The 27,111-nt window shown below is 44.8% G+C and overlaps 1 protein-coding gene across 3 annotated transcripts in view; it reads left to right on the forward strand.

Annotated features, from left to right (window-relative positions):
- The window catches only part of GRINA (glutamate ionotropic receptor NMDA type subunit associated protein 1), a 160,816-nt gene that overhangs the window by 98,762 nt on the left and 34,943 nt on the right, over positions 1-27,111 (forward strand). For all 3 annotated transcript variants that reach the window (XM_033933235.1, XM_033933233.1, XM_033933236.1), the window contains exons 4-6: positions 11,136-11,336; positions 11,433-11,561; positions 14,712-14,855. In XM_033933235.1, coding sequence (XP_033789126.1) covers positions 11,136-11,336; positions 11,433-11,561; positions 14,712-14,855 — 474 coding nt within the window. The remainder of the gene's footprint in view (positions 1-11,135; positions 11,337-11,432; positions 11,562-14,711; positions 14,856-27,111) is intronic.

The raw sequence follows: 27,111 nt of genomic DNA on the forward strand, positions 1-27,111 counted from the left end.
CAGGAACTGAAAAGCTTGAAGAAGGAGGTCAAGCGACTAGAGGACAAGATTCAGGAGCTAGAAGGATTTCACGCCACGGAGAGACACATTGAGGAGGAAGTCAGGGAACTCGAGAGATTCATTGAAGAGGCATACAGGACGAAGGTGGAAGAGAACGAACTTCAGATGAAAGAAGAAGCTACACGGATACCAACATGCAAGGGAGAGCAAGAAGAAGATTACCTCAAGGATGACACCCACAGAGGACTATCGCAAGAGGGGGAGATTTTGGCTAGTCGAGGCCCAAAAGAAGAAAGAGTGAAGTACATTGAGGACATTGACCTGAGACCGAAGCGAAAATTGAAGAGAGGAAAGTCAGCGATCCTAGTGGGAGACTCGATCCTTAGGCATGTGGACAGCCACATAGCAGGAGGGAGAGAGGACCGACTGGTGACCTGCCTTCCGGGAGCAAGAACCAAGGACATCGTGGACAAAATTGGAATGATCCTGGAAGGGGCGGAGACAGAAGAGACCGCTGTAGTGATCCACATCGGGACGAACGATGTCAGCAGGAGAGACTACAAAAGAAGCACGCTGTTAGAACAATTCAAGATTCTGGGAAGGAAGCTGAAGATGAGGGCCCAGAAGATAGTGTTCTCAGAGATCCTACCAGTACCGAGGGCAGATGTGAAAAGGCAGGAGGAACTACAATCAATAAATACGTGGATGAGGAGATGGTGTGAGGAAGAAGGATTCCACTTCGTGAGGAACTGGACGGCGTTCTGGGGCAAGAGCAAGCTCTACAGGAAAGATGGACTGCACCTGAGCGCAGCAGGAACTAGACTCCTAGCAAACAACGTCAAGAGAGGAATAGAACAGGCTTTAAACTAAGAAGAAGGGGAAAGCCGACAGTTGACAAAGGGTCAACGATTCGGAAGACGGTATCCTGTGAAGATACCGAGGGGAAAAATGGCTGGGAAGGAACAAGGGACAAACTGCAGGAGTCGACTAACCCAGAAGAAATGGTTACAATGTCTGCAGCAAAAGAGAAGAAAATATGGACCGAAGCACAGGGAAAAGAAAGGAGGACAGCAAAATACCAGGATCTAAAGTGCATATATGCTAATGCAAGGAGCCTAAGAAACAAAATGGGGGAACTAGAAGCCTTGGCCAACGCAGAAGACATCGACATCATTGGAATCTCTGAAACATGGTGGAATGAGGAAAGCAAATGGGATACAGCACTACCGGGATACAAGCTCTATCGCCAGGACAGAACAGACAAAAAGGAGGTGGAATAGCCCTATACATAAAAGAAGGCATACAATCCACACAAATGGACACAGCAGAGATGGCCAGCAAGCCGGAATCTCTATGGGTTAAAATACCGGGAAGGACAGGGCCTGAAATAAAGATGGGCCTATTTTATCGCCCACCGGGGCAAACCAGAGATATCGATGAGGAAATGGAAGCCGAGATGAAGCGTGAATGCAAAAGCGGCAACACGGTTATTATGGGAGACTTCAACTACCCTGGGATAGACTGGAGGCTTGGAAGCTCGAAATGCACTAGGGAGACAAAATTCCTGGAAGCTACACAGGATTGTTTCATGGAACAGTTTGTTAGAGAACCGACGAGAGGAAATGCCACTCTGGATCTAATCCTAAATGGGTTAAGGGGACCTGCAAAGGAAGTAGAAGTAGTGGGACCGTTGGGAAATAGCGATCATAATATGATCAAGTTCAAGGTTGAGGTAGGACTGTCAAAAGGCAAGAGATCCATTGCGACAACTTTTAACTTCAGGAAAGGAAACTACGAAGCAATGAGGGAATTAGTAAGGAAGAAACTTAGGAACACTTCCAAAACATGGCTAACGATAAATCATGCCTGGTCCTTCTTCAGGGACATGGTGAGCGAGGCGCAAAATCTGTATATCCCCAGATTCAGGAAGGGGTGTAAAAAGAATCGAACAAAAGACCCGGCATGGATAACCAAAACAGTGAAGGAAGCGATAGGCAATAAGAAAAAATCATTCAAGAAATGGAAAAAGGACAAAACTGAGGGGAACTGGAAAGAGCACAAGAAGCATCAAAAAGAATGTCACCGTGAGGTTCGGAAAGCCAAAAGAGAGTATGAAGAGAGGCTAGCCAGGGAAGCAAGAAATTTCAAACCATTCTTCAGATATGTTAAAGGGAAGCAGCCGGCTAGAGAGGAAGTGGGACCGCTGGACGACGGAGACAGGAAGGGAGTGGTGAAGGAGGAGAAGGTAGTGGCAGAAAGGCTTAACATGTTCTTCTCGTCTGTATTTACAAACGAAAACACGTCCAACATACCGGAACCTGAGCAATTCTTCAACGGAAGTCAGGCAGAAAAATTAACATCCATAGAAGTGAGCCTTGAGGACGTTCATAGGCAGATAGAAAAACTAAAAACTGACAAATCCCCGGGTCCGGATGGCATACATCCAAGGGTTCTGAAGGAATTAAAGGAGGAGATAGCGGAACTACTGCAGCAAATTTGCAACTTATCCCTGAAAACAGGCGAGATCCCGGAAGATTGGAAGATAGCCAACGTTACGCCCATCTTTAAAAAGGGATCAAGAGGTGACCCGGGAAACTACAGGCCGGTGAGCCTGACTTCGGTTCCGGGGAAATGGCAGAAGCACTGATAAAAGAAAACATCGATCAACATTTTGAAAAAAATGAACTTCTGATAACCAGCCAGCATGGTTTCTGCAAGGGAAGATCATGCCTAACGAACTTATTGCACTTCTTCGAAGGGATCAACAAACGGATGGACAAAGGAGACCCCATAGACATCATATATCTAGATTTCCAAAAGGCCTTTGACAAGTTGCCCCATGAACGTCTACTCCGGAAACTGAAGAACCATGGGGTGGAAGGAGACGTACATAGATGGATCAGAAACTGGTTGGAGGGTAGAAAACAAAGGGTAGGAGTGAAGGGTCACTACTCCGACTGGAAGAGGGTCACGAGTGGTGTCCCGTAGGGCTCGGTGCTCGGGCCGCTGCTATTTAATATCTTCATAAATGATCTAGAAACAGGAACGAAGTGCGAGATAATAAAATTTGCGGACGACACCAAACTATTTAATGGAGCTCGGACTACAGAGGACTGCGAAAAGTTGCAAAGGGACTTGAACAAATTAGAAGAATGGGCGGCGAAATGGCAGATGAAGTTCAACATTGAAAAATGTAAAGTATTACATGTGGGGAGCAGAAACTCGAGGTACAACTATACAATGGGAGGGATGTTATTGAATAAAAGTACCCAGGAAAGGGACTTGGGGGTAATGGTGGACATGACAATGAAGCCGTCGGCACAGTGTGCAGCGGCCGCTAAGAGAGCGAATAGAATGCTTGGTATAATCAAAAAGGGTATTACAGCCAGAATGAAAGAAGTTATCCTGCCATTGTATCGGGCGATGGTGTGCCCGCATTTGGAGTACTGCGTCCAATATTGGTCGCCGTATCTTAAGAAGGATATGGCATTAGTCGAGAGGGTTCAAAGGAGAGCAACACGTCTGATAATAGGTATGGAAAACCTGTCATATTCTGAGAGATTGGAGAAGCTGGGTCTCTTTTCCCTGGAGAAGAGGAGACTTAGAGGTGATATGATAGAGACTTACAAGATCATGAAGGGCATAGAGAGAGTAGAGAGGGACAGATTCTTCGAACTTTTGAAAAATAAGAGAACAAGAGGGCATTCGGAAAAGTTGAAAGGGGACAGATTCAAAACAAATGCTAGGAAGTTCTTCTTTACCCAACATGTGGTGGACACCTGGAATGCGCTTCCAGAGGACGTTATAAGGTAGAGTACGGTACTGGGGTTCAAGAAAGGATTGGACAAATTCCTACTTGAAATGGGGATAGAGGGGTATAGATAGAAGATTATTGCACATGTCCTGGACCTGTTGGGCCGCCGCGTGAGCGGACTGCTGGGCACGATGGACCTCGGGTCTGACCCAGCAGAGGCATTTCTTATGTTCTTAGATCCTGCCAATCCAATCTTATTGGCTTTTTTGACTGGGTTACTAGACAACTGGATGCCGGAGAGTCACTGGACGTGGTATATTTGGACTTCAGTAAAGCATTTGATAGCGTCCCACACCGAAGGTTATTAAACAAGCTGAAATTGATAGGATTAGGAGACACTCTAACTACATGGGTTGGGGACTGGCTGAGCGGTAGACTACAAAGGGTGGTGGTGAACGGTACCCCATCAGAAGCGTCGGATGTGCTCAGTGGAGTGCCGCAGGGCTCGGTCTTGGGCCCAATTCTATTCAACTTATTCATAAGAGATACGACGCAAGGACTTAGAGGAAAGGTATCACTGTTCGCCGCCGCCACCAAAATTTGCAACATAGTAGGCAAAAGCTTGTTACCTGATAATATGACACAGGACCTACTGCTGCTGGAACGATGGTCAATGACTTGGCAGCTAGGCTTCAATGCTAAAAAATGCAAGGTAATGCACCTGGGTAAGAGAAACCCGCGCAGAACTTATGCACTAAATGGTGAGACCTTGGTTAGGACCACGTCAGAACGTGATCTAGGGGTGATCATTAGTGAGGACATGAAGGCTGCCAATCAAGTGGAGAAGGCTTCCTCCAGGGCAAGACAAATGATGGGTTGTATTCGTAGAGGTTTTGTCAGCAGGAGACCTGAAGTCATTATGCCGTTATACAGATCCATGGTGAGGCCTCACTTGGAGTACTGTGTTCAATTCTGGAGACCACACTACCGTAAGGACATGCTGAGGATCGAGTCGGTTCAGCGAATAACCACCAGGATGGTCTTGGGGCTCAAGGATCTCACGTATGAAGAAAGACTAAAAAAGTTGCGGCTGTACTCACTTGAGGAACGAAGAGAGAGGAGAGACATGATTGAAATGTTTAAGTACATCACGGGTCGCATCGAGTCGGAAGATGATATATTCTGTCTCATGGAACCCTCGATCACCAGAGGGCATCCCCTGAAAATCAGGGGAGGGAAGTTTCATGGTGACTCCAGAAAGTACTTCTTCACCGAAAGAGTGGTGGATCATTGGAACAGACTCCCACTCCAGGTGATAAGGGCCAGCAGCGTGACGGATTTTAAGAGAAAATGGGATGCTCACGTGGGATCTTTAAGGGAGTGAATTCAGGGGGGCGGATACTTGGAATGGGCAGACTTGGTGGGCTATAGCCCTTTTCTGCCACCATTTTCTATGATATGTTTTGCTGCAGGGATCTCTCTTTTGCATTTTCCAACAGCATTCATGTATATTAGTTATTACTCCTGGTCGGAGTCTTGTTTTCTGTTTAAAGTTGTTTTCATGGTTCTGCTTGGCTATTCGGCAGGTGTGAGGAAGAAGGATTCCACTTCATGCGCAACTGGACGACGTTCTGGGGGAAGAGCAAGCTATTCAGGAAGGACGGACTCCATCGCAGCAGAGACGGAACGAAACTTCTGGCAAGCAACATCAAGAGGGAAGTTGAGAAGTTTTTAAACTAGAAAGAAGGGGAAAGCCGACAGTTGACCGAGAGAGAGAGTCGATGGTTCGGGAACCGGTATACCCAGAGGCTACCGTGCAGGAAGATAAGAGGGGAAGACTCACCGGATCACAGGCAAGACAGATGTATTGTTTTGTTTCTCCAACACTGTATTTTTATTATGTACATCACTTAGAATCAAGATTAAGTGATTAATCAAAATTTTATTAAACTTGAAACTTGAAAGGGACACAAGAGGGAAGGAAATGCAAGAAAGGAACAAGCCGCAAATTCAAGTGTATGTACATGAACACAAGGAGCCTTAGGAATAAGATGGGTGAATTAGAAGCTATGGCAGAAAAAGATAACGTAGACATCATCGGCATTATGGAAACATGGAGAACTGAGTAAAACGTCTGGGACACTGTGCTACCGGGATACAAACTATACCACAGAGACAGAGTGGCTCAAGAAGGTGGGGGCATTGCCATATACGTCAAAGAGGGAATTGAATCTACTGGAAAGAACACGCCACAACTGACGGATAAGTTAGAGTCTCTATGGATCAAAATTCTGGGAACAAATGGACTGGAAACGAAGATCGGCATCTACTACCGACCCCCAGGGCAGTCCGAAGAAATTGATGAAGAAATGACTGACGAGATTAAACACAACTGCAAGGGAGGCAATGCAGTTATCTTGGGTGACTTCAACTATCCGGGGATAGACTGGAACCTAGGCACCTCCGGCTGTGCTAGGGAGACCAAGTTCCTGGATGCTGTAGGTGATTGCTTCCTGGAACAACTTGTCAAGGAAAATACAAGAGGAAATGCAATTCTTGACTTAATTCTAAATGGACTGCGAGGACCCTGGTACAAGGTGTAGAAATAGAAGGGACGCTGGGAAACAGCGATCACAATATGATCCGCTTCAACCTGGACGCAGGGGCGAAACATTGGTCCAGAAGGATGGCCACGGCACTGAACTTCCAAAAAGGGAATTACGAAGGGATGAGACTCATGGTGGGGAAGATTAAGAAGAGGATAAGCACTGTAAAAATGCTAGAGCAAGCTTGGTCCGTTTTTAAAGAAACAGTTACCGAGGTACAAAATCTCTATATACCACGTATCAATAAGGGATCCAGGAGGAAAAAGAACCGGCGTAGCTCACTGTAGAGGTGAAGGAAGCAATCATAGACAAGAAAACTTTGTTTAAGGAATGGAAAAGGTCAAAAACTGACGAAAACTGGAATAAGCACAAACAACATCAATGCAGGTGCAATAAGGCAATAAAAGGGGCAAAAAGAAACTACGAGGAAAAAATAGCCAAGGAGGCAAAAAACTTCAAGCCATTGTTTCCCCTTATATTAAGGGGAAACGACCCGTGAAGGAAGCAGTGGGACCGTTGGATGAGTACGGTACAGGGATTCAAGCAGGGATTGGATGGATTCCTGAGGGATAGAGGGATCGTGGGGTACTGAGTAAACCAACCTGGTCGTGCATGTGCAAGACCGGAGGGCTAGGACTTCGATAGGAGGGCAGAACTTAAATGGGAAACCAAGGTGGCAGGGGAGCCCCTTCTGATGATTCAGACAGGCCTTGACCTGTTTTTGGCCACCGCGGGAGCGGACTGCTGGGCAGGATGGACCTGTGGTCTGACCCGGCAGAGGCACTGCTTATGTTCTTATGTTCTTATGACCATGGAATAAAGGGAGTGCTAAAGGAGGACAAAGCAATTGCCGACAAACTGAACACATTTTTTGCATCTGTATTTACCAAAGAGGATATACACAGCATACCGGAACCCATCAGGCTGTGTGCTGGAAACAAAGATGGGAAACTGACAGGTTTGACGGTCAGTCTAAAAGAGGTATGCAAGCAGATTGATAGGCTTAAGAGCGATAAATCCCCGGGACTGGATGGCATCCATCCGAGGGTCATCAAGGAATTGAAAGGGACTATAGCTGAACTGCTTCAACTAATAGCCAATCTGTCGATCAAATCGGGAAAGATTCCAGAAGACTGGAAGGTGGCGAACATTACGTCGATCTTCAAAAAAGGTTCGAGGGGAGATTCGGGAAACTACATACTGGTGAGACTGACCTTAGTACCGGGAAAGATGGTAGAGGTGCTAATAAAGGACCGCATAATTGATCACCTTGACGGTCATGGTCTGAGGAGTACCAGTCAGCACGGTTTCAGCAAAGGCAGATCTTGTTTGACGAACTTGCTGCACTTCTTCAAGGGAGTAAACAGGCAGATAGACAAGGGCGACCCGGTCGACATTGTATATCTGGATTTTCAGAAGGCGTTCAACAAGGTTCCACTACTTCGGAAAATTGCAAGCCATGGAATCGAGGGTGAAATACTCGCGTGAATTAAAAACTGGCTGGAGCATAGGAAATAGAGAGTGAGGGTAAATGGACAATATTCGGACTGGAAGAGCGTCACCAGTGGGGTGTTGCAGGGCTCGGTGCTTGGACCCATGCACTTCAATATCTTTATAAACGATCTGGACATTGGTACGACGAGTGAGGTGATTAAATTTGTGGACGATACGAAGTTATTCAGAGTAGTGAAGACAGGGATTGCGAAGATCTGCAATGTGACATAATCATGCTTGAGAAATGGGCATCAACATGGCAAATGAGGTTCAACGTGGATAAGTATAAAGTGATGCATGTCGATAACAAAAATTTCATGCATGAATACAGGATGTCCGGGGTGGTACTTGGAGAGACCTCCCAGGAAAGAGACTTGGGAGTTCTGATCGACAAGTCGATGAAGTCGTCCGTGGAATGTGTGGCGGCGGCAAAAAGGACAAACAGAATGCTAGGAATGATAAAGAAAGGGATCACAAACAGATCGGAGAAGGTTATCATGCCGCTGTATCGGTCCATGGTGCACCCTCACCTGGAGTACTGCATCCAGCACTGGTCACCGTACATGAAGAAGGACACGGTAGTACTTGAAAGGGTCCATAGAAGAGTGACTAAAATGGTTAAGGGACTGGAGGAGTTGAAGTACAGCGAGAGATTAGGGAAACTGGGCCTCTTCTCCCTTGAAAAGAGGAGACTGAGAGGGGACATGATCGAAACATTCAAGATACTGAAGGGAATAGACTTAGTAGATAAAGAAAGGTTGTTCATCCTCTCCAAGGTAGGGAGAACGAGAGGGCACTCTCTAAAGTTAAAAGGGGATAGAGTCCGTACAAATGTAAGGAAGTTCTTCTTCACCCAGAGATCGGTAGAAAACTGGAACACTCTTCCGGAGTCTGTTATAGGGAATCCTCCAGGGATTCAAGACAAAGTTGAACAAATTCCTGCTAAACTGGAGCGTACGCAGGTGAGGTTGGACTTATTTAGAGCACTGGTCTTTGACCTAAGTTCCACCGCATGAGCGAACTGATGGGCACGATGGACCCCACTGGTCTGACCCAGCAGCGGCAATTCTTATGTTCTATGTTGTTATGAAGGATATAGGAAGAATCACCTATTATGTACTACTAGTCTTATAGCCCGTTACATTAACGGGTGCTAGAATATATGTGTGTGTCTGTCTTTATTTCTTTTTCTCTCTCCTTAGCGCTTTCTGTATTCTACTCCCCGTCCATTATCCCTTCCTTTTACCTCCCCTGTGTCCTCCACCATCCCATCACTGCTCACCTTATCCAGCAGCAGCTCTTCTCTCTTTGTTTTACCTCCCTCCTGTCCATCACCACCTCCTTCAAAGCCCGTTACATTAACGGGTGCTAGAATAGATGTCTGTCTTTCTTTCTGTCCGTCTCTCTGGCCCCATCTGTCATTGTTTCTCTCTGCCTCAGCACTGTGAGGTTCTAGAGAATGACACGGTGACAGAATCCGTCACTGCCACCGTCCCCACACATAACCGTGGGAAACCATCCCATGACATTCTTTAGTGTTTATGTCAACTTCAGTCCTTTTACACCAGCATTCTTCAATGAGTGGTTGTGTCCATTCATACTCTTGATTCTTCCCTCTCTCCTGAAAGAGTGCAGATGGTTTATAGCGGTTATCCGCAGGGATGGGGACAAATTCTGTCACTGTGTCATTCTCTAGAACCTCACAGTGCTGAGGCAGCAGCTTTAACCACATCAAATTTGATACCTTTCCATTATATTTTATAGTTTTGCCCCCAGTTATCCAGTCACTGGTCTGTTTTTCTTCCCCCAACCTAACTAAAGCAAATTAGCTCTGACATTCCTGCATCTGAGGCATATAACTCCTGCCATTGAAAGGCAATGTTTCAAGAAACAGATTGATCTTACAAAAGTTAACATCAGCCTTTTTGTGAGGGGGAGGAGTTGGGGGGGTGATGACTTGGATAACCAAGTCTACTTCTACCTTTGTGGTTACCCTGGAAGACTGTTTATAAGCATCTTAAATAAAATAAAACCCACAGGCAAAGCCAGGATCTCTCTCTGTTAACAGGCCACTTCGGTGTGTTTGTAGAGTGCTAGGAAGCCTCTGTCAATAATTTGAAGGTGGGCTGTCTAGGACCTCCACAGGGCTCCCTCACCGTGGGGGAAGTGCCTCCGGGCGCGTTATTTGGTCTAACGCGCCTTACCGTCACTCCGTACTTGAGCGCGATGCCCTGCAGCGTATCGCCGTCGCCCACACGGTGTGCCACGTAGCTCTCGGCCAGAGGCGCCCTCACGCTAGACGTACTGCCGTAGGAGCGCGCAGACCTCCATCAAGCAAAAACAGCACTACCGGCCAAAGTTTATTTTAAAGTTTAAAGCCGCTGCGGCAGCTCCTTGCACTATCACTGCCTGCTGTTTTTGCTTGATGGAGGTCTGCGCGAGCAGGGAGGCGGTGTGGGGCCATTTATTTTTAATTTTGAAGGCGGCGCGAGCTGACTCGGAATCGGGGCCTTCCGCTGTTGCAGGAGCAGAGCGGGCTTCTGGAGGCGATCAGCGGGTGGCTGCGGTCCCGTGCTGAAGTCCTCTAACCCAACTGTCTGGCAGACGCGGTAAGAGCTGAGAGGGCCGGCGGAATAAATATTTAGCTTCCCCCCTCCAGCGCGGTGTCAGAACTGGTTCGGTGTCATCCGCCTCGGGGGAGGGAGAGAGATAGTTTCATGTGCATGCGCACTTCCTATGTGTTGCTACAGCTCACGGAAAACCGGCGCACACATAGGAAATGCACATGCGCGGCCTAGCATTTTATTACATTAGACTCCAAAGTTTTGTCTCAGTCTCCACCTGCTGGTAATGGTGAGATATAACCCATCTGTAAGAGATCTATACCAGTCTAGAGAGTCTAAAAGAAAGAAAATTAGCAGGTAAGAACCTAATTTCTCCTTTTCTTAGTGGCTGCTGCCATTTGGAGGGTTCTCTCAATTAATGTAATGATTCTGATGATTTCTTTCACCGTAGTCTTAAGTCATATTATCTTATGCTAGTGTTTTGCCAAAGCTGAAAACCACACTTGGACCTATGTTTTGGAATAGAATAGGTAAGGAGACTTATAGTATAAGTGTTCCAGCCAATAGCTCATGAAATGCCTATTTCCAGAGATTTTCCTGAAACCAAAAGCCCTGGGAGCCAATGTCTTCTTTGAGTCTGGCTGCAGGCATTGGTGTATTTTTTCTCATTTCCCAGTCTTATATTCCTGTATAATGCCTATCTGTGTTCTCTTTTAGGTATTCCTGGTCCTGTCTGTCCAACTTCTTGTGACGTTTGGTTTTGTTGCAATTTTCACCTTTGTGGACAGTGTGAAATTGTATGTCAAAAAAAATACCTGGACTTATTACGTCTCTTATGCTGTCTTCTTCGTCTCACTGATCGTGCTAAGCTGCTGTGGAGAGTTCAGACGCAAACACCCCTGGAATCTGCTGGCTCTGGTGAGACTTGGTGCTCCACCCTGCCCTCTATGATTGAAATGCTTCATCTGAATTGCATTCTGACTTTGTGTCTCTCTCTCTCCCTCCTCTTTTCAGTCCATTTTGACTCTCAGCCTGTCCTACATGGTTGGAATGATTGCCAGTTTCTATAACACGGAGACCGTTATCATGGCTGTTGGCATTACAGTAGTCGTCTGCTTTACTGTAGTTCTTTTTTCCCTCCAGGTAAGATCTTGTATTTTATCTCAAGTACAGCACGTTCTAATGTACTTTACTCCTATGTCAGATCCTGTGTTGCATCTTCAGTGCACATCATTGAATAGTGCATAATGCACATACTCTATAAATTAGAGATTTGATTAACTTTATAAAAAAAAATCTTATATCCTGCAACTGGGGGGATGAGTCCATTAAGTGCATTTGTGAAGTACTGTAAGACTGTTGATATAGCGATTCTGCACACTTTTTTATTTGTATTTCTTATCTTTTCATTACTTTTTATTCTTTAATTGTTTTAGGGCTGCATTTGGATTAATCATGTGATTAAGTGTTTATTTGTCCCCATTGCAGCTCCTTCTGACTGAGAAATAGAGCAGTGTTCTCCCCAGAAATTTTTTTCAGCCGGGTTGCACGAAAAATTAGCCGGGCGGGACGGAGAAATTTGGTGGTGGGGAAAATTCAGAGGTCCATTTTAGCGCACGCTAAACACTAATGTGTCCATTATAGTCTATGGACGCTAAAACGGCTAGCGCACCTTAGTAAAAAGATCCCTAAATGTGCACTATTTTTATGATATTAATTATTTTCCAATGCTCAATATGACTTTCTTTTTTAAGGTTTGACACTTAGGCAGTGTTCCAGTAGCGTTTAAGCCACCCTTGAAAAAAGCAATGCAGATCCTCTTATTCCAAATAACTATTGGCCAGTATCAAACCTTCCATTTCTTTCAAAACTATCGTACTTCAAACTCAAGTTGAATCAGTTAATGCTTTGCACCCCCGGCAATCTGTTTTTTTTAGACCTAGTTCCTGCCATAGTGCTCCTTATACAAAGCTGCGATAGCAATTCTGCCACAGCAAATACACTGAAGCCCATAGGAATTGAATGAACTTTGGTGCATTTGCCATGGGAGAATCACTACTGTGGCTTTGTAAAAAGGACCCTTACTGAGTGAACTCCATATGGTCACCTAGAGACCAATGTTTCTCAACTTCTTCAAGCCAAGTACCCCCTAAGTCTAACAAATACCAACTGAGTACCCCAGCCCAAGCTCTGTCCCTGCCCCACCCCACCCCCTTATAAAATAGTACTAATTGTAATGCAGTTTCTTCCATTCATTTTTCATGTACACACAATATAATCTTATTCATAATGGTAGCCACAAAATTAAAAAAAACAAACCACAAAACACACTGTAAACAAAGAAAATGTTAATTATTTATATTTGTTTTATTTTTCAAAGAGGTCAAGACAGATGACTTTAAAATATGCAATGTCACCTCAGTAACAACTATAGAAAAATAGACAAATATAGTGCAAAATATAGATAGCAGATTATAAATTCTCAAAACTGACACATTTCAATCACTAAATTGAAAATAAAATCATTTTTCCTACCTTTGTTATCTGGTGATTTAACTAGTTTCTGGTTGGACTTTCTTCTGACTGTGCATCCAACATTTTTTTTCTCTCTGCCTCCTGCATGCTTCCTCTCCTCCATTTCCTTCTCCAACCAACATCTTTCTCTGTCCCTCCACGAGTCCAACTTTTCTTCCTCTCTCCTCCACCCCTATTGGCAAAGTCTCCCTCTCTCTCCCTTCTCTGTTATGATCTTGCATCTCTCTGTTCTTCCTCAGGGTGTCTTCCCCCCCCCGGCTCTTCAGTCTGCACCTCCCATAGTTCAGCATCTGCCTCCTGTCTTTCCCCTTTGGTCCAGGCCTCTCTCTCTCTCTCTCTCTGTCTTTCTTCTATTTACAACACCCTCCATTCCATCTCTCTGCAGTCTCTCTCTCTCTTCCCTCTATACACCCCCAAGTCCAACATCTACCCCCCTCTCTTCTGCCTCCCCTTTGTTTCTGGTTTCTCCCTCTCTCTCTATCTTCCTTCTGCTAACATTTTGAGTCCTCCCACCTTTGATCCAGGTCTTTCTGTCTCTCACACTCTCTTTGTCTTCCCCCCTCGGTTCATGGTGTTTCTCCTCTCTACCCTCTCTAGTCTAGCATCTGCCCTGTCTTCCCCCTCCCTTTTAATTCAAGTCTGCTTTCCCGCCACTCCTTAAGGTCCTTTTCTGTCCCCGCCCCCGTGTCCAGATCCAGGGTCTCTATGAGTTTTCCATTTGGTGGCTTTTGACTGATTTGTTCAGCATATTGGGGGTGATATACTCACAATCACAGTAGTCTCTCATATAGACCAATAAATGCAAAAGGGTTAATTACTTGTCCCAATCCCGTTTCACAATGTATCGGGTAAAATTGTGTTTTTTTTAATGGTTTGAAGATGAACATTCCCTACATATCCATCTTCCTGGTGCATTTCCCATTCTCTACTTTTATAGGCTCTGGGATTCACAACTGTTAACACAGAGGCTAATTGTACCCTTCAAAATGCTGAATCCTAATCATATTGCTGAAAACTTGAAAATCTGTTTTGCTGGGCTTCTTCTGTTTATGGTAAACCTGCCTTTGATCCAGGACCTATTCTTTCTTCCTGATGTAGCCTTGATGTTGCAGCCTGCCAAAAATTCCCACTTGCACTAAGACTAGAGCATCATCCCACCGGGGCCCTTGCGATGGGCGGGGTCTTACCTCTGCTGCTTCCCTGCCTCTACTCCTTCACCATCAGCAGGGAAGATTACCTCCGTTGCTTCCCCGCCACTGCTCCATCACCGTGAGCAGGGAGGGGTAATTTGCATAGCGTTCGAGACTGCGCACCGCAAATGCTATGCAAATTACTCCTCCTTGCTTACGGTGAGGAGCGGGGAAGAGGGTTGGCACGCAGCATGGGACGCTATGCTAATTACTCCTCTCTGCTCACGGTGAAGGAGTAGGGGCAGGGAAGAGGATTGGTGCGCGGCTTCGATGCTGGTGGTGGGATGAGCGGGGCTGCTTGTAAATCTGCGGATGCAAGATGACAGCCGGGCGCTCACCCGGCTAAAACAGCTAGGGAGAACACTGTAGAGGGTTAAGTGACTTGATCAGAGTCACAAGGAGATACAATGGGGAAAATAATAAAAAATAACATACCTTTAATTGTATGATTGTGATTAAACTTTTAATTGAAATGCAGCCCTAAACAAAAGAAAGAGATACCATGACAATAGTCATAATAATTGTGCTCAAGATGACTTATTTATATGTCTTCTGTTTGTATTCTCAGACCAAGTATGACTTCACTTCCTGCATGGGTGTGCTGTTGGTCTGCATGGTTGTACTCTTAGTTTTTGCCATCCTCTGTATCTTTATCCAGGACAGAATCTTGCATATAGTGTATGCATCACTGGGAGCTCTGCTCTTCACCTGCGTAAGTAATTTTATACTATTGTCTGTTTATGGTTTCTTTTACTATCCATATCCTACAGATCTTCTGCACCTCAGCTTGGTATGTCCGGGTGGATTAACTTTTTGCACAGTATCTGGTGAATGAACTTCATTCTTGTACAATCCCTCTGTAGTCTGAACGGTAGGGTGCTGTGTATCTTATATAGCCATAAACTAGGGAATTCAAAGCAAACTCCAACTCCTCCTCCTGGGTCCATCTTCTGTGACATGCTCCCTGAAGATCGGTTTTGTTTCCTACTGTAGGAGCTCATCTCTTCTGCTCGTGTTTTCTTTTCCAAAATACCTCAAACAGGCGTCTTCCTGCCCCCACTAAAAAGCAGCTCTGAAGCCAGACCGTTTGTACCGCTCCCTTGGGTCGGTGGGGAGGGGAGGGGAGGGGGGCATCTCATGACCTTCATGACAGAGTGGCAGAAGGTGACTTCTAACCAGTGGGTCCTAGAGGTTCTGCAAGACGGCCTCAGATTGGAGTTTTACCAACCTCTGCCAGACTTCTTCCTGGCTTCGCCCACAGGGCATCCAGAAAGAGCCCTGCGCGTACAGGCCACTGTTTACAGGTTGCTGGATCTGGTGTCGGTAGAACCCATCCCAGAGGATGACTTAGGCTCGGAAAAATACTCAATATACTTCATCATTCCAAAGAAAGGCTCAGAAGATTGGAGACCGATCCTAGACCTAAAAGCAGTGAATCTTTCCTGCGAGTTCCATGCTTCAGGATGGAAATTATGCGATCAGTTGTAGTGGCAGTTGCACCAGGAGAATTCTTGGCTTCCTTGGATCTCACGGAAGCATACCTCCACATCCCAATTTTTCAGGAGCACTAGAGGTTTCTGAGGTTCCACCTGCTGGGCCAGCACTTCCAGTTTGTGGCCCTACCGTTTGGTGTGGCCTCTGCGCCCATCATGGTGGTGATGGTGGTGGCTGCTCACCTTTGCTCTCAGGGTATCCTGATCCATCCATACTTGGACGACTGGCTGATCAGAGCCCCCTCACTGACAGAGGGGCGTGGGGCAGTACAACAAGTGGTTCAGCTGCTGGAGCGTCTGAAGAAGAGCCATCTCGAGCCGACGCAAGACTTGGAGTATCTGGGAATTGGAGTTTCACGTTGCCAGGAATCGGGTGTTCCTCCCAGACCCCAGGAAGATCAAGATCCGGCAATCCATTCAGGCCATGTTAGCAGTTCTGGCTCCTACGGTCTGGCAATATCTGCAGGTCTTGGGTCTCATGGTGGTGACGCTAGATGTGGTTCTGTGGGTCACAGCACGGCTAAATCCCCTTCAGCAGCCCCTTTTGTCTCGGTGAAGTCCACAATGGGATCCTCTGAACTTGCCACTGCCCTGGATGGCGGTAGCCTGCAGCAGCATGCGGTGGTGGTTGAATCCGCTGACTCTAGAAAGAGGTCTCCCTCTGAGGTTCTTGGATTGGGTGACTCTTACCAAAGACTCAAGTCTCTCCGGTGGGGGACAGTCTGCAGATCTGCCCCGGTGCAGGGCCGATGTTCCACCTCGGAGAGCAGGTGGTCGATCAGTTGACTGGAACTGAGGATGATCCGCCTTGCCCTGCTGCACTTTCAGAAGTGTCTCCATCGTCGAGCTGTCCGGGTATTCTCGGACAATGCGACGGCAGTGGCTTATATCAATGGACAGGGCAGCACCATTCTGTTTCTAAAAGGCCTTTGTTCCCTTCTACATTGCCTCTTAACCTTTGCTCTCTTTAGCCTCAAGGTTTCTGGAGATGTCCAAAATGTTCACTTCATAAGCAAGCAGCTTTACTTTTCTTATCAGGGCACAGAGCAATTAAACTGTAAACATAACATTTCATTCTCAGACAGTCAAGGCTGTAAGCCTAATGCATGCAAAACTCTACTCTCTTAAATTTTCATATATTTTCTCTGATAGGGGGTCCCTCTCCTCACTTAGGGCTCCTTTTACGAAGGTGCGCTAGGGCCTTAACGCGTGGAATAGCGCACGCTAGCCGCCACCGCCTCCTTTTGAGCAGGCGGTAGATTTTCAGGTAGCGCGTGCTAATCCGGTATGTGCGCTAAAAACGCTAGCACACCTTCATAAAAAGAGCCCTAAGTCTCTATTGGGCCCATCAGAAACAGGATACTGGGTTTGATGGACCTTCGGTCAGTCCCAGTATGGCAATTCGTATGTTCTTGTGATGGCTTTAAGCATCCCCAATCGAGGCTGGAATTACTGCCACAATCTCTTCTATCCTGATATGCTATTCTGGTTTATCTGTTTACATGTTCCAATTCAATTTTCTGACAAATATCCTTGCGATATCATTTTTTGCCTTGCTGAACTTGACGTTCATTTTTGCAAATTCAGTGCATTCCCAAAATTCACATGCTTTTTTCATTTTCCCATCAGTTAAAAGTTGCAAATTTTAAAAGTATCGTCGTCTTCTATCCTATCAAGCAGCTTTTTGAGATAAACTAAACTAAACTAAACCTTATGTTTATATAGAAACATAGAAACATAGAAATTGACGGCAGAAAAGGACCATAGCCCATCGAGTCTGCCCATACCAATGACCCACTCCCTGACTTTTACTCCCCTATAGATCTCACGTGAATATCCCATTTTCTCTTAAAATCTGACACGCTGTTGGCCTCAATCACCTGCTGAGGCAGCTCGTTCCAATGATCGACCACCCTTTCGGTGAAGAAGTACTTCCTAGCATCACCTTGAAATTTCCCTCCTCTGATTTTCAGCGAGTGTCCTCTGGTTACCAAGGGCCCTGTAAGACTGAAGATATCATCTTTCACCTCTATACGCCTAGTGATATACTTAAAGGTCTCAATCATGTTCCCCTTCTCTCTTCGCTCCTCCAGTGAGTACATCCGCAGTTTTTTTAGCCTTTCTTCATGCGTGAGATCCCGCATCATCTCCATGGATGTGGAGCTCGGCACTGTTTACAAGAACTTAAAATATAGGAAGAGAAGGAAAAAAAAAGTTTACATGAACTATATACAGAAGAGAAGAGTAAGGGGGGATAGAATTACATTTTAGTGAAAAGCCAGGTTTTCAGTTGCTTGCAGAATAATTGGAGGGAGCCCAGGTTTCGCAGTGGGGTAGTAAGGTCATTCCAAAGACCTGTGATTCTGAAGAGAAGGGATTTTCCCAGTTTGCCTGCATAGCGAACACCGTGTAGAGAGGGGAAGGATAATTTATACCTTTGGGCGGGTCTGGTAGAGTCAGGACTCGAGGAGTTATAAGATAGTGGGATTAAGGGAGGAAGGATGCCATGGATGATCTTAAAAGCTAGGCAGGAGCATTTGAAATGGATTCTGGAAATCACTGGGAGCCAGTGAAGTTTGGCTAGGAGTGGTGAAACATGGTCAGATTTGCGTTTTGCAAAGATCAACTTGGCTGCAGTATTCTGGATTAGCTGGAGTCTTTGAAGACTTTTTTTGATAGGCTTAAGTAGATGGCATTGCAGTAGTCTAGTTTGGAGAGGATGATGGATTGGACAAGGATGGCGAAATGTTGTTGGCGAAAATAGGATCTTACTTTCCTCAGCATGTGGAGGCTGAAAAAGCATGATTTAGCCAAGGAGTTGAGGTGGTCATTGAGGGAGAAAGAAGAATCGATAATGATGCCAAGGACCTTGCTTGAGAACTCAAGCTGCATAGAACATAGAAGATGACGGCAGAAAAGGGCTATAGCCCATCAAGTCTGCCCACTCTGCTTACCCACCCCCTGTCTATGCCCTAATGACCCAATTTCCTTATCTTGACCCTCGTAGGGATCCCACAAGGGTATCCCATTTATTCTTAAAGTCTGGCACGCTGTCTGCCTCGATCACCTGCACTGGAAGCTTGTTCCAATGATCAACCACTCTCTCTGTGAAGAAATACTTTCTGGTGTCGCCATGAAATTTTCCGCCCCTGAGTTTGAGCGGGTGCCCTCTTGTGGCCGAGGGTCCCTTGAGAAAGAAAATATCATCTTCCACTTCGACACGTCCCGTGAGGTACTTAAATGTTTCGATCATGTCTCCCCTCTTCCTACGTTCCTCAAGAGTGTAGAGCTGCAATTTGTTCAGTCTCTCTTCGTATGAGAGACCCTTGAGCCCCGAGATCATCCTGGTGGCCGTCGGTTGAACCGATTCAATTCTGCGCACATCTTTACTGTAATGTGGCCTCCAGAATTGCACACAGTACTCCAGATGAGGTCTCACAATGGCCCTGTACAACGGCATTATGACTTCAGGCTTTCGGCTGACGAAACTTCTATTGATACAACCCAATATCTGCCTTGCCTTAGATGAAGCCTTCTCCACTTGATTGGCAGTTTTCATGTCTGCACTGATGATTACTCCTAAATCTCGTTCTGCTGAAGTCCTAGTTAAAGTTTCTCCGTTCAAGAAGTACGTCCTGCATGGATTTCCGCTTCCGAGGTGCATGACCTTACATTTCTTAGCATTGAAGCCTAGCTGCCAGGTTGAGGACCAACTTTCCAATGTAAGCAGGTCCTGCGCCATATAATTCTGTAAACTGCATTCACTTACTATATTACATAGTTTGGCGTCATCGGCGAATAGTGCCATCTCTTCTCTCCTCATCTAGCTACTCTAGACCTATCCCGCAAGGTAGCATGTCAATTGAGCGCAAGACAAAAAGCGCCCAACAAAGCTGTTCCGACAATTCCTTCCTTCGGAAGGTCAAAACCGCTCAGTTAAACTACTTTCCTTCTCCAGCAGCCCTTCACCCATACCACAATTTCTCTCCCGCTGAGGCGTCCCACCTTGCTGGAAATAGGGACTGGCGCCAAAGAAGGGCGGGTCACCGGACAAGAAAAGCGGTGGGGCGTGTCGTGGATGAGCAGCACTAAGGGTCAGTTGAATGACTGGCGCATGCCTGTGGCAACCTCCACCTGAAGCCAGATCCTACTTGTAGCAGTCGCCAGCCACACCCAACTGCAAAAAAATAGCTGATGACTGATCATGTTGCCACATCAGTCCGGGCAGAGATACAATGCCGAGATGACAGCCGGGCGCTCGCCTAAATTAGCCGGGCAGAGCGCTTGGCTAAAATGTGCTAGGGAGAATACTGTAAATGTGCCATGCACAAGAATTTGAAAAGAAAGCTTGCTGGACCATGAAAAAGTAAAACACACATTGAGTCTTCTGCTGACCTTTTAGGAAAGTGTGTACTAGAGCAAACTGGAATCGGTCAAATTGAAAGATCTGTATCTATGTTAAATAACTTACAGAGATGCCTTTGTGGGAGCTTTTAAGATCTATGTATTGGTTGGCAAAAAATGAGTTGCCACATACAACTCTAACATACTGAAAAATATGCACGCTGAAAATTTTTTCAGTATTCTGTGTGATGAAACCACAGACATCTCAGTTGTAAAGCAATTATTTACATTAAATATGTTTGCTAGGTCACTAAACAGGTCAAAATTAGTTTTGTATCAACCCGCAATATGAGTGATGGCAAAGCAGAGACTATAACCAACACACTGAGTGAGACTATGGACATACTAGGCTTGAAAACTGCTAATCTGGTTGGACTAGGGTCAGATGGAGCAGCTATTATGATTGGGAAACAGAAAGGTGTGGCAAAACTGCTTAAAGATAAAACATCTGGACTCTTGGTCAACTTCCACTGTGTAAACCATCGATTGGCCCTTGCAAGTGCTCAAGCAAAACTTAATGACATCTTAAGGCAGCTGTTCTAATTCTTCAGTTAGGATGGGTGGTTTAAAAGAAATACAAAATATTCTGAACATTCCCCAGATTAAGCTGAAAATGGCCAGTGACACTAGATAGCTGTCTCATGACTCTGCAGCACAGTCACTACGACAGTGCATGATGAGTGTCATAGCTGCGCTGGAAAGAGAGGCCACTGAGCGAAATGACATCACATCTGAAGGATTAAGCAGATGTATTAAAACGTACAATTTTGTTTCCTCTCTGATGATGCTTTCAGATGTATTACCTTTGTTAGAAACATAGAAAAAAGCAGCAGAAAAGGGCTATAGCCCACCAAGTCTGCCCATTCCAAGTATCCCCTCCCCTGAATTTACTCCCTTAAAGATCCCACGTGAGTATCCCATTTTCTCTTAAAATCCGTCACGCTGCTGGCCTTTATCACCTGGAGTGGGAGTCTGTTCCAATGATCCACTACTCTTTCGGTGAAGAAGTACTTCCTGGAGTCGCCATGAAACTTCCCTCCCCTGATCTTCAGCGGATGCCCTCTGGTGGTCGAGGGTCCCATGAGCCAGAAGATATCATCTTCTGACTCGATGCGTCCCGTGATGTACTTATATGTTTCAATCATATCTCCCCGTTCTCTTCTTTCCTCAAGTGAGTACAGCCGCAATTTTTTTAGTCTTTCTTCATACGTGAGATCCTTGAGCCCCAAGACCATCCTGGTGGCCGTTCGCTGAACCGACTCGATCCTCAGCACGTCCTTTCGGTAGTGTGGTCTCCAAAACTGAACACAGTACTCCAAGTGAGGCCTCACCATGGCTCTGTACAGCGGCATCATAACTTCAGGTCTCCTGCTGACGAAACCTCTGCGGATACACCCCATCATTTGTCTTGCCCTGGAGGAAGCCTTCTCCACTTGATTGGCAACCTTCATGTCCTCACTAATGATCATCCCTAGGTTGCGTTCCGCCGTGGTCCTAACCAAGGTCTCACCATTTAGTACATAAGTTCTATGCGGGTTTCTCTTACCCAGGTGCATTATCTTGCATTTTTTAGCATTGTCCAACTTATCTAAGGCTTGGCAAAGGCAAGATGTCAATCTTACCGAAATTGAGCCAATTTTGCTCATCACAAAATTGTCCATCATGCAGTTGAAAGACACTCCTGGGAGATATTTTCAAAGCCTACATCATTGTCTGGCTGAAGAATGGTCAGATCTCCACATTGTCTCTACACAGAGTGATGTAATAGCATTCAAAATTGCAATATATGATAAATACCTAGAGACAGTTGTCAAGCACCTAGATGCAAGATTCCCTGACTCTAATAAAATCAACAAGGCTAAAAACAGTTCCGAATTATTTTCTATTCTTAAATCCATTACTCCAGAGTCTAAAAATAATAACAACAATTCAGAACCTACTCCCAAAGCACAAGACTTGGCCGACTATTTCTGTGAAAAAATTGCTCTTATACGAAAAACCTTTGTTACAAATAAAATAGATGAGCCCTCTCACAATAACATTAACTCCACTATACCAACGTCCAAATGTACAAATTTCAAAATTCTATCCCTAAAAGAAATAGAAGGAGTCTTTCAAAGAATTAAATTAAAAAATTCTCGATCTGAACTAATTCCTCCTTTTTATCTGAAAAAATTTTTCTCTTGTTTCGGCCCTTTTATTCACTCGCTCATCAAAAATAGTTTTCTTACAGCCACTGTTCCTACCAATTGGAAAAAAGCTACAGTTACCCCGATACTGAAAAAACATAATGTTAATCGCAATGACGTATCCAACTATCGTCCAATCTCAAATTTACCTTTTTTAGCAAAATTAACTGAAAAACTGGTCTTCGAACAGCTTTCAGATTTTATCGAATCATCAAACGCACTGCATCCTAATCAAACGGGCTTTCGTAAACATCACAATACAGAATATTCAATGTTAGGCCTCATAACCAACATCCATTATTACCTAGATCATCATAAATCGGTTGCCCTCTTTTCCTTAGATCTTTCTGCGGCTTTTGACACTATCGATCACGCTCTCTTACTTAATCGTTTGGAATCCTTTGGCATTAGTGGACAGGTTCTAAATTGGTTTACACCTTTTCTCTCTAATCGATCCTCCACTGTTACAGTTAAAGACGATCACTCTACTTCTTACTCCTCATCTTTCGGAATCCCAGGGCTCTATTCTGTCGCCTCTTCTATTTAACATCTTCCTTTCTCCTCTACTTACTATTTGTCAATCGTTGGGCTTTACTTCATTTTCTTATGCTGATGACATCCAACTTCTTCACCCGTTTGACCCCGAAAAAGATGAAGAAATTAAAACAATTAATACCAAACTGGACACAGTAAAAAACTGGCTTTGCCTTAATAAACTGTCATTAAATATACAGAAAACTCAAACTATGTTTTTTACTTGGAGAAAATACATTACACCAATTTCTTCATTTGTACTCGATAACACTCCAATTGAATTAGTATCTACCTTAAAAATCTTAGGCGTAATCATTGACACTAACTTATCTTTTCACAATCACATTAGCCAAATTGTTAAATCTTGTTTCTACAAATTCCATTTGATACGATCCATCTCATCATTTTTAGAACCTAAATCTATCAATATACTTATCCATTCTATGATCATTTCTAAATTAGATTACTGCAATTCTCTGTTATTCAATGTACCGCAAAAAGAAAAGAAGAGACTTCAAATAATTCAAAACACTGCAATAAAACTCATTCATAAAGCAAAAAAATATGACCACATAACACCACTATTGATCAAGTCCCATTGGTTGCCTATTAACCATCAAGTTACTTTTAAAATAGCATTTTTAGTTTTCAAAGTACTATCATTCAATGAGCAACAGTTCATATCTAGAATGATTATTCCACATCATTCACCTCGATCTCTCCGATCGTCATCTCAAGATCTACTATCGGTTCCGTCTTTAAAAATAGTGGGAACAAGGAGAAATGAAATCTTTTCTGTTTTAGCTCCTCAAACTTGGAACGCTCTGCCACTTTTTATCAGAAAAGAAAAAGATCTCATCTCTTTTAAAAAACTTTTAAAAACATTTTTATTTAATGATGCTTTTACTAACTAATCATTCAAGCCAATGTTCACTTTTATAAATTAATTTTTTTTTTCTTCCTCCCCCCTTCCTTGTGTTTTTACCCTTTTTATGTTTTCTAGACTGAGATAATTGTAACTTTCTTTCCCTTTCCCCTCTTATATCTTGTTTGTCACTAAACCACATGTATAAAGAAACCTATAAATTTCCAGATTTTTTTATATGTGTTTCAATAATTTTTGTTTTCTAAATTGCTGTTTTAAAATTGTTTTAAGATTGTCTGTTTCCCCATATGCTGTTTTTAAATTGTTCATCGCTTAGAATGTTTTATATAGGCGATTTATCAAATTTCAAGTTTCAAGTTTATTAGGATTTGATATACCGCTTATCAAGGTTATCTAAGGGGTTTTTACAATCAGGTACTCAAGCATTTTCCCTATCTGTCCCGGTGGGCTCACAATCTATCTAACTTGAACTTGAACTTGAACATGCCAATTATTTCCAGCTTTTCAAAAGTTTTCAGTGCAGAAACTCACGATTCAAGTGAGTCTGCTGAAATTCTTTTCACTCATTACTCCAAAAATGGTAGCCCTCCAATTTTAAAATATGAAAGTAGCAGGCAAGAATGGACAGTTGCATCAAAAATGTTCAGAAGTCAATCATACAAAGACTTCAGTCCAAAACAAATTTTACTAAAAATGGCAATGACATCAGAGCTCAAACAGCCATTTCCAAATTTATCCAAACTAGCTAGTGATCCCAGTGAGCACAGCTGAATGTGAAAGGGGGTTTTCTGCCCTTAAAAGGATCAAGTCATGTTTGAGAAATCACATGAATCAAAGCACGCTAAATAATCTCATGCTGATCTCCTTGGAGGGCCCAGATCCTGAAGACTTTGATTATGGGAAAGCTGCAGACAACTGGGCCTCTAGGAAAAAAAGAAGAATAAATATTTAACCGAAGACAAGTTGGCTTTGAAGGTAAAATTATGTCCTTACCTGATAATTTTCTTTCCTTTAGTCACAGCAGATGAATCCAGAGACTAGTGGGATTACATCTATCAACCAGCAGGTGAATATAGCGAGCACTTGATTTATCCTCGGGTATATCTTGGATGCACAGCCTCCTGGCCAACCAGTATAGGTCTTCTCAAAGCAGTTGAATTAAAGCACAAAGTAAAGCACATAAAAGGCATGAGATATATGAAACATAAGACACATATGCAACTTCATTCCCTCACATGTGCTATCCGCACCATTGATGCTTCAAAATCGAGAATGCAATTTCAGCTGAAAGAATGCTTAAACCGCACCTGAAAGTGATAAAACCCTGCAACAGGGTGGGGCTCTGGATTTATCTGCTGTGACTAAAGTAAAGAAAATTATCAGGTAAGGACATAATTTTACCTTCCTTGTCATCAACAGCAGATGAATCCAGAGACTAGTGGGATGTATCAAAGCAGTCCAAATGTAGGGGGGGAAATAAAGAAGTGAACGGGAAATCCCTCGCCCCCAAATCCTGCCCTGTAGCATGCGTCCAAAGAGATACTACATTCCAGAGAGTATGTTACCCACGATCATACAGAGGCTACCCTCCCTAGCCTATGTGAACAGGAGCCATCCTTGCCTGAGAGCACCAAGCTGCAGAAACCACAGCTACATCCCACGAATAGAATGAGTGCAAAGCAGCCTCCTATCATAACCACCAGACCCCAAATAACCTCCTGTGGAATGGAACCATCTTGCCTGGCAATGGTCCTTAGCTGATGTCAAAACCCATGAGCAGATCAGCCCTTCTTTTCCTCGCAAGGGTCTAGGGCATCAAGCCTGGAAATGGGACAAGGGAAGACTCCTCCAACTGAAGGCCTCTGATGCACAAATCCATAGGGCTCCCTCAGGAGGCAAACTGTTGACCATAGTCAAGAATGCCAGAGGAGAGGCAAGATACCAAAACTTTACCTGGGCCTCGAAGTGACAAGTGCCTTTCCCAGAGCCCCTAAATAGATACAGCAACATCATCAGACACTGAGATATCTGATCCAACTTTTAGCCCAGTCCTCCACATGAATGACCCAGGAGTGGAAAGAAAAATAGCCCACAACTAGCCTAGCCCCAACTGTCAGCCTAGCTCCAGCTCTCAGCCGGCTGGGATTAAACAAGGTACACTAGGTTGCCAGTGAAAAGGCACCCCAGCCAAGGCCAATCTCAGCTGGGGCTTGCCGAATAGTGAGAACAAAGGAATCACTGCCGGAGGCGGTGTCCCTCCTCCAAGAGGAGAAAGATTGACAGCGGTGGCACCAGCAACTCCAGTGACGCCCCCCCCTTTCGTGGCGGGAGGAAAGGGCCTTGGCTGACCACCCTCAGAGCCTGCGGCTGCCCGCAAGCGACTACGGCTGAAGCAGCCTCGGCTGTCCTAAGCGACAAAGTAGTAACAAACTCCTCCCACCGGCACCTCTCCAAAGAGAATGGCGACTTCTGTAGCCCTGCGCCCACAGAATGAGTGAGCTTATGGAACTTAGGTAGCCAGGTTCTCCAAGGGGGGAGGGTTACCCCCCAAAATGGCACTGTACAGCCCCCATCCTGCAGCTCAACTGAGGCCTGAGCCGCAGGAACCTTTCTTCCCTGAGGCCTAAAGCCACAGGAATATTTCTCTTCCACTGAGGCCTAAAGCCACAGGAACAGTTCTTCTCCACTGAGGCCTAAAGCCACAGGAACATTTCTCCTCCACTGAGGCCTAAAGCCACAGGAACAGTTCTTCTCTACTGAGGCCTAAAGCCACAGGAACATTTCTCCTCCACTGAGGCCTACAGCCACAGGAACATTTCTCCTCCACTGAGGACTAACTAAGCCACAGGAACATTTCTCCTCCACTGAGGCCTAACTAAGCCACAGGAACATTTCTCCTCCACTGAGGCCTAAAGCCACAGGAACATTTCTCCTCTGAGGCCTAACTAAACCACAGAAATATCTTTCTTTTCTGATCTAGGAAACTGAACCTGGTAGCTGCCAAGCCTGGCTCGAAATCCACCATAGAATCCAGGAGCTGTGAAGAACCCCTGTAGTCCAGAAGGTACCATGTCCAGTAGGTGAGGGGCCCAGATGTTACATTGAAGAGGGTGAGGTAGGGATGCTGGGAGGGCCCAGGTGTACCTCCAAAGCTGGCACCGTTCAACCAGAACACCCCTCCTTCCAAACATCCAGACCTGGAACTGAAATCCACAAGCAGAAGCTAGGAGATGTGAGGAATACATCTATGTTGCCTGCAGGAGATAGAGTATACTGGTTGGCCAGGAGGCTGTGCATCTAAGATACTCAAGGATAAATCAAGTGCTCTCTATCTCCACCTGCTGGTTGATGGATGTAATCCTACTAGTTTCTGGATTCATCTGTTGATGACAAGAATATTTTTTTCTTTTTCTTCATTAGGTTTCCCATATTTTTTTTCATTTTCACTTTTCTTTCTGACAG

The sequence above is a fragment of the Geotrypetes seraphini genome, chromosome 2 (genome assembly GCF_902459505.1).
Source record: "Geotrypetes seraphini chromosome 2, aGeoSer1.1, whole genome shotgun sequence".
In the NCBI taxonomy this organism is placed as follows: Eukaryota; Metazoa; Chordata; class Amphibia; order Gymnophiona; family Dermophiidae; genus Geotrypetes; species Geotrypetes seraphini.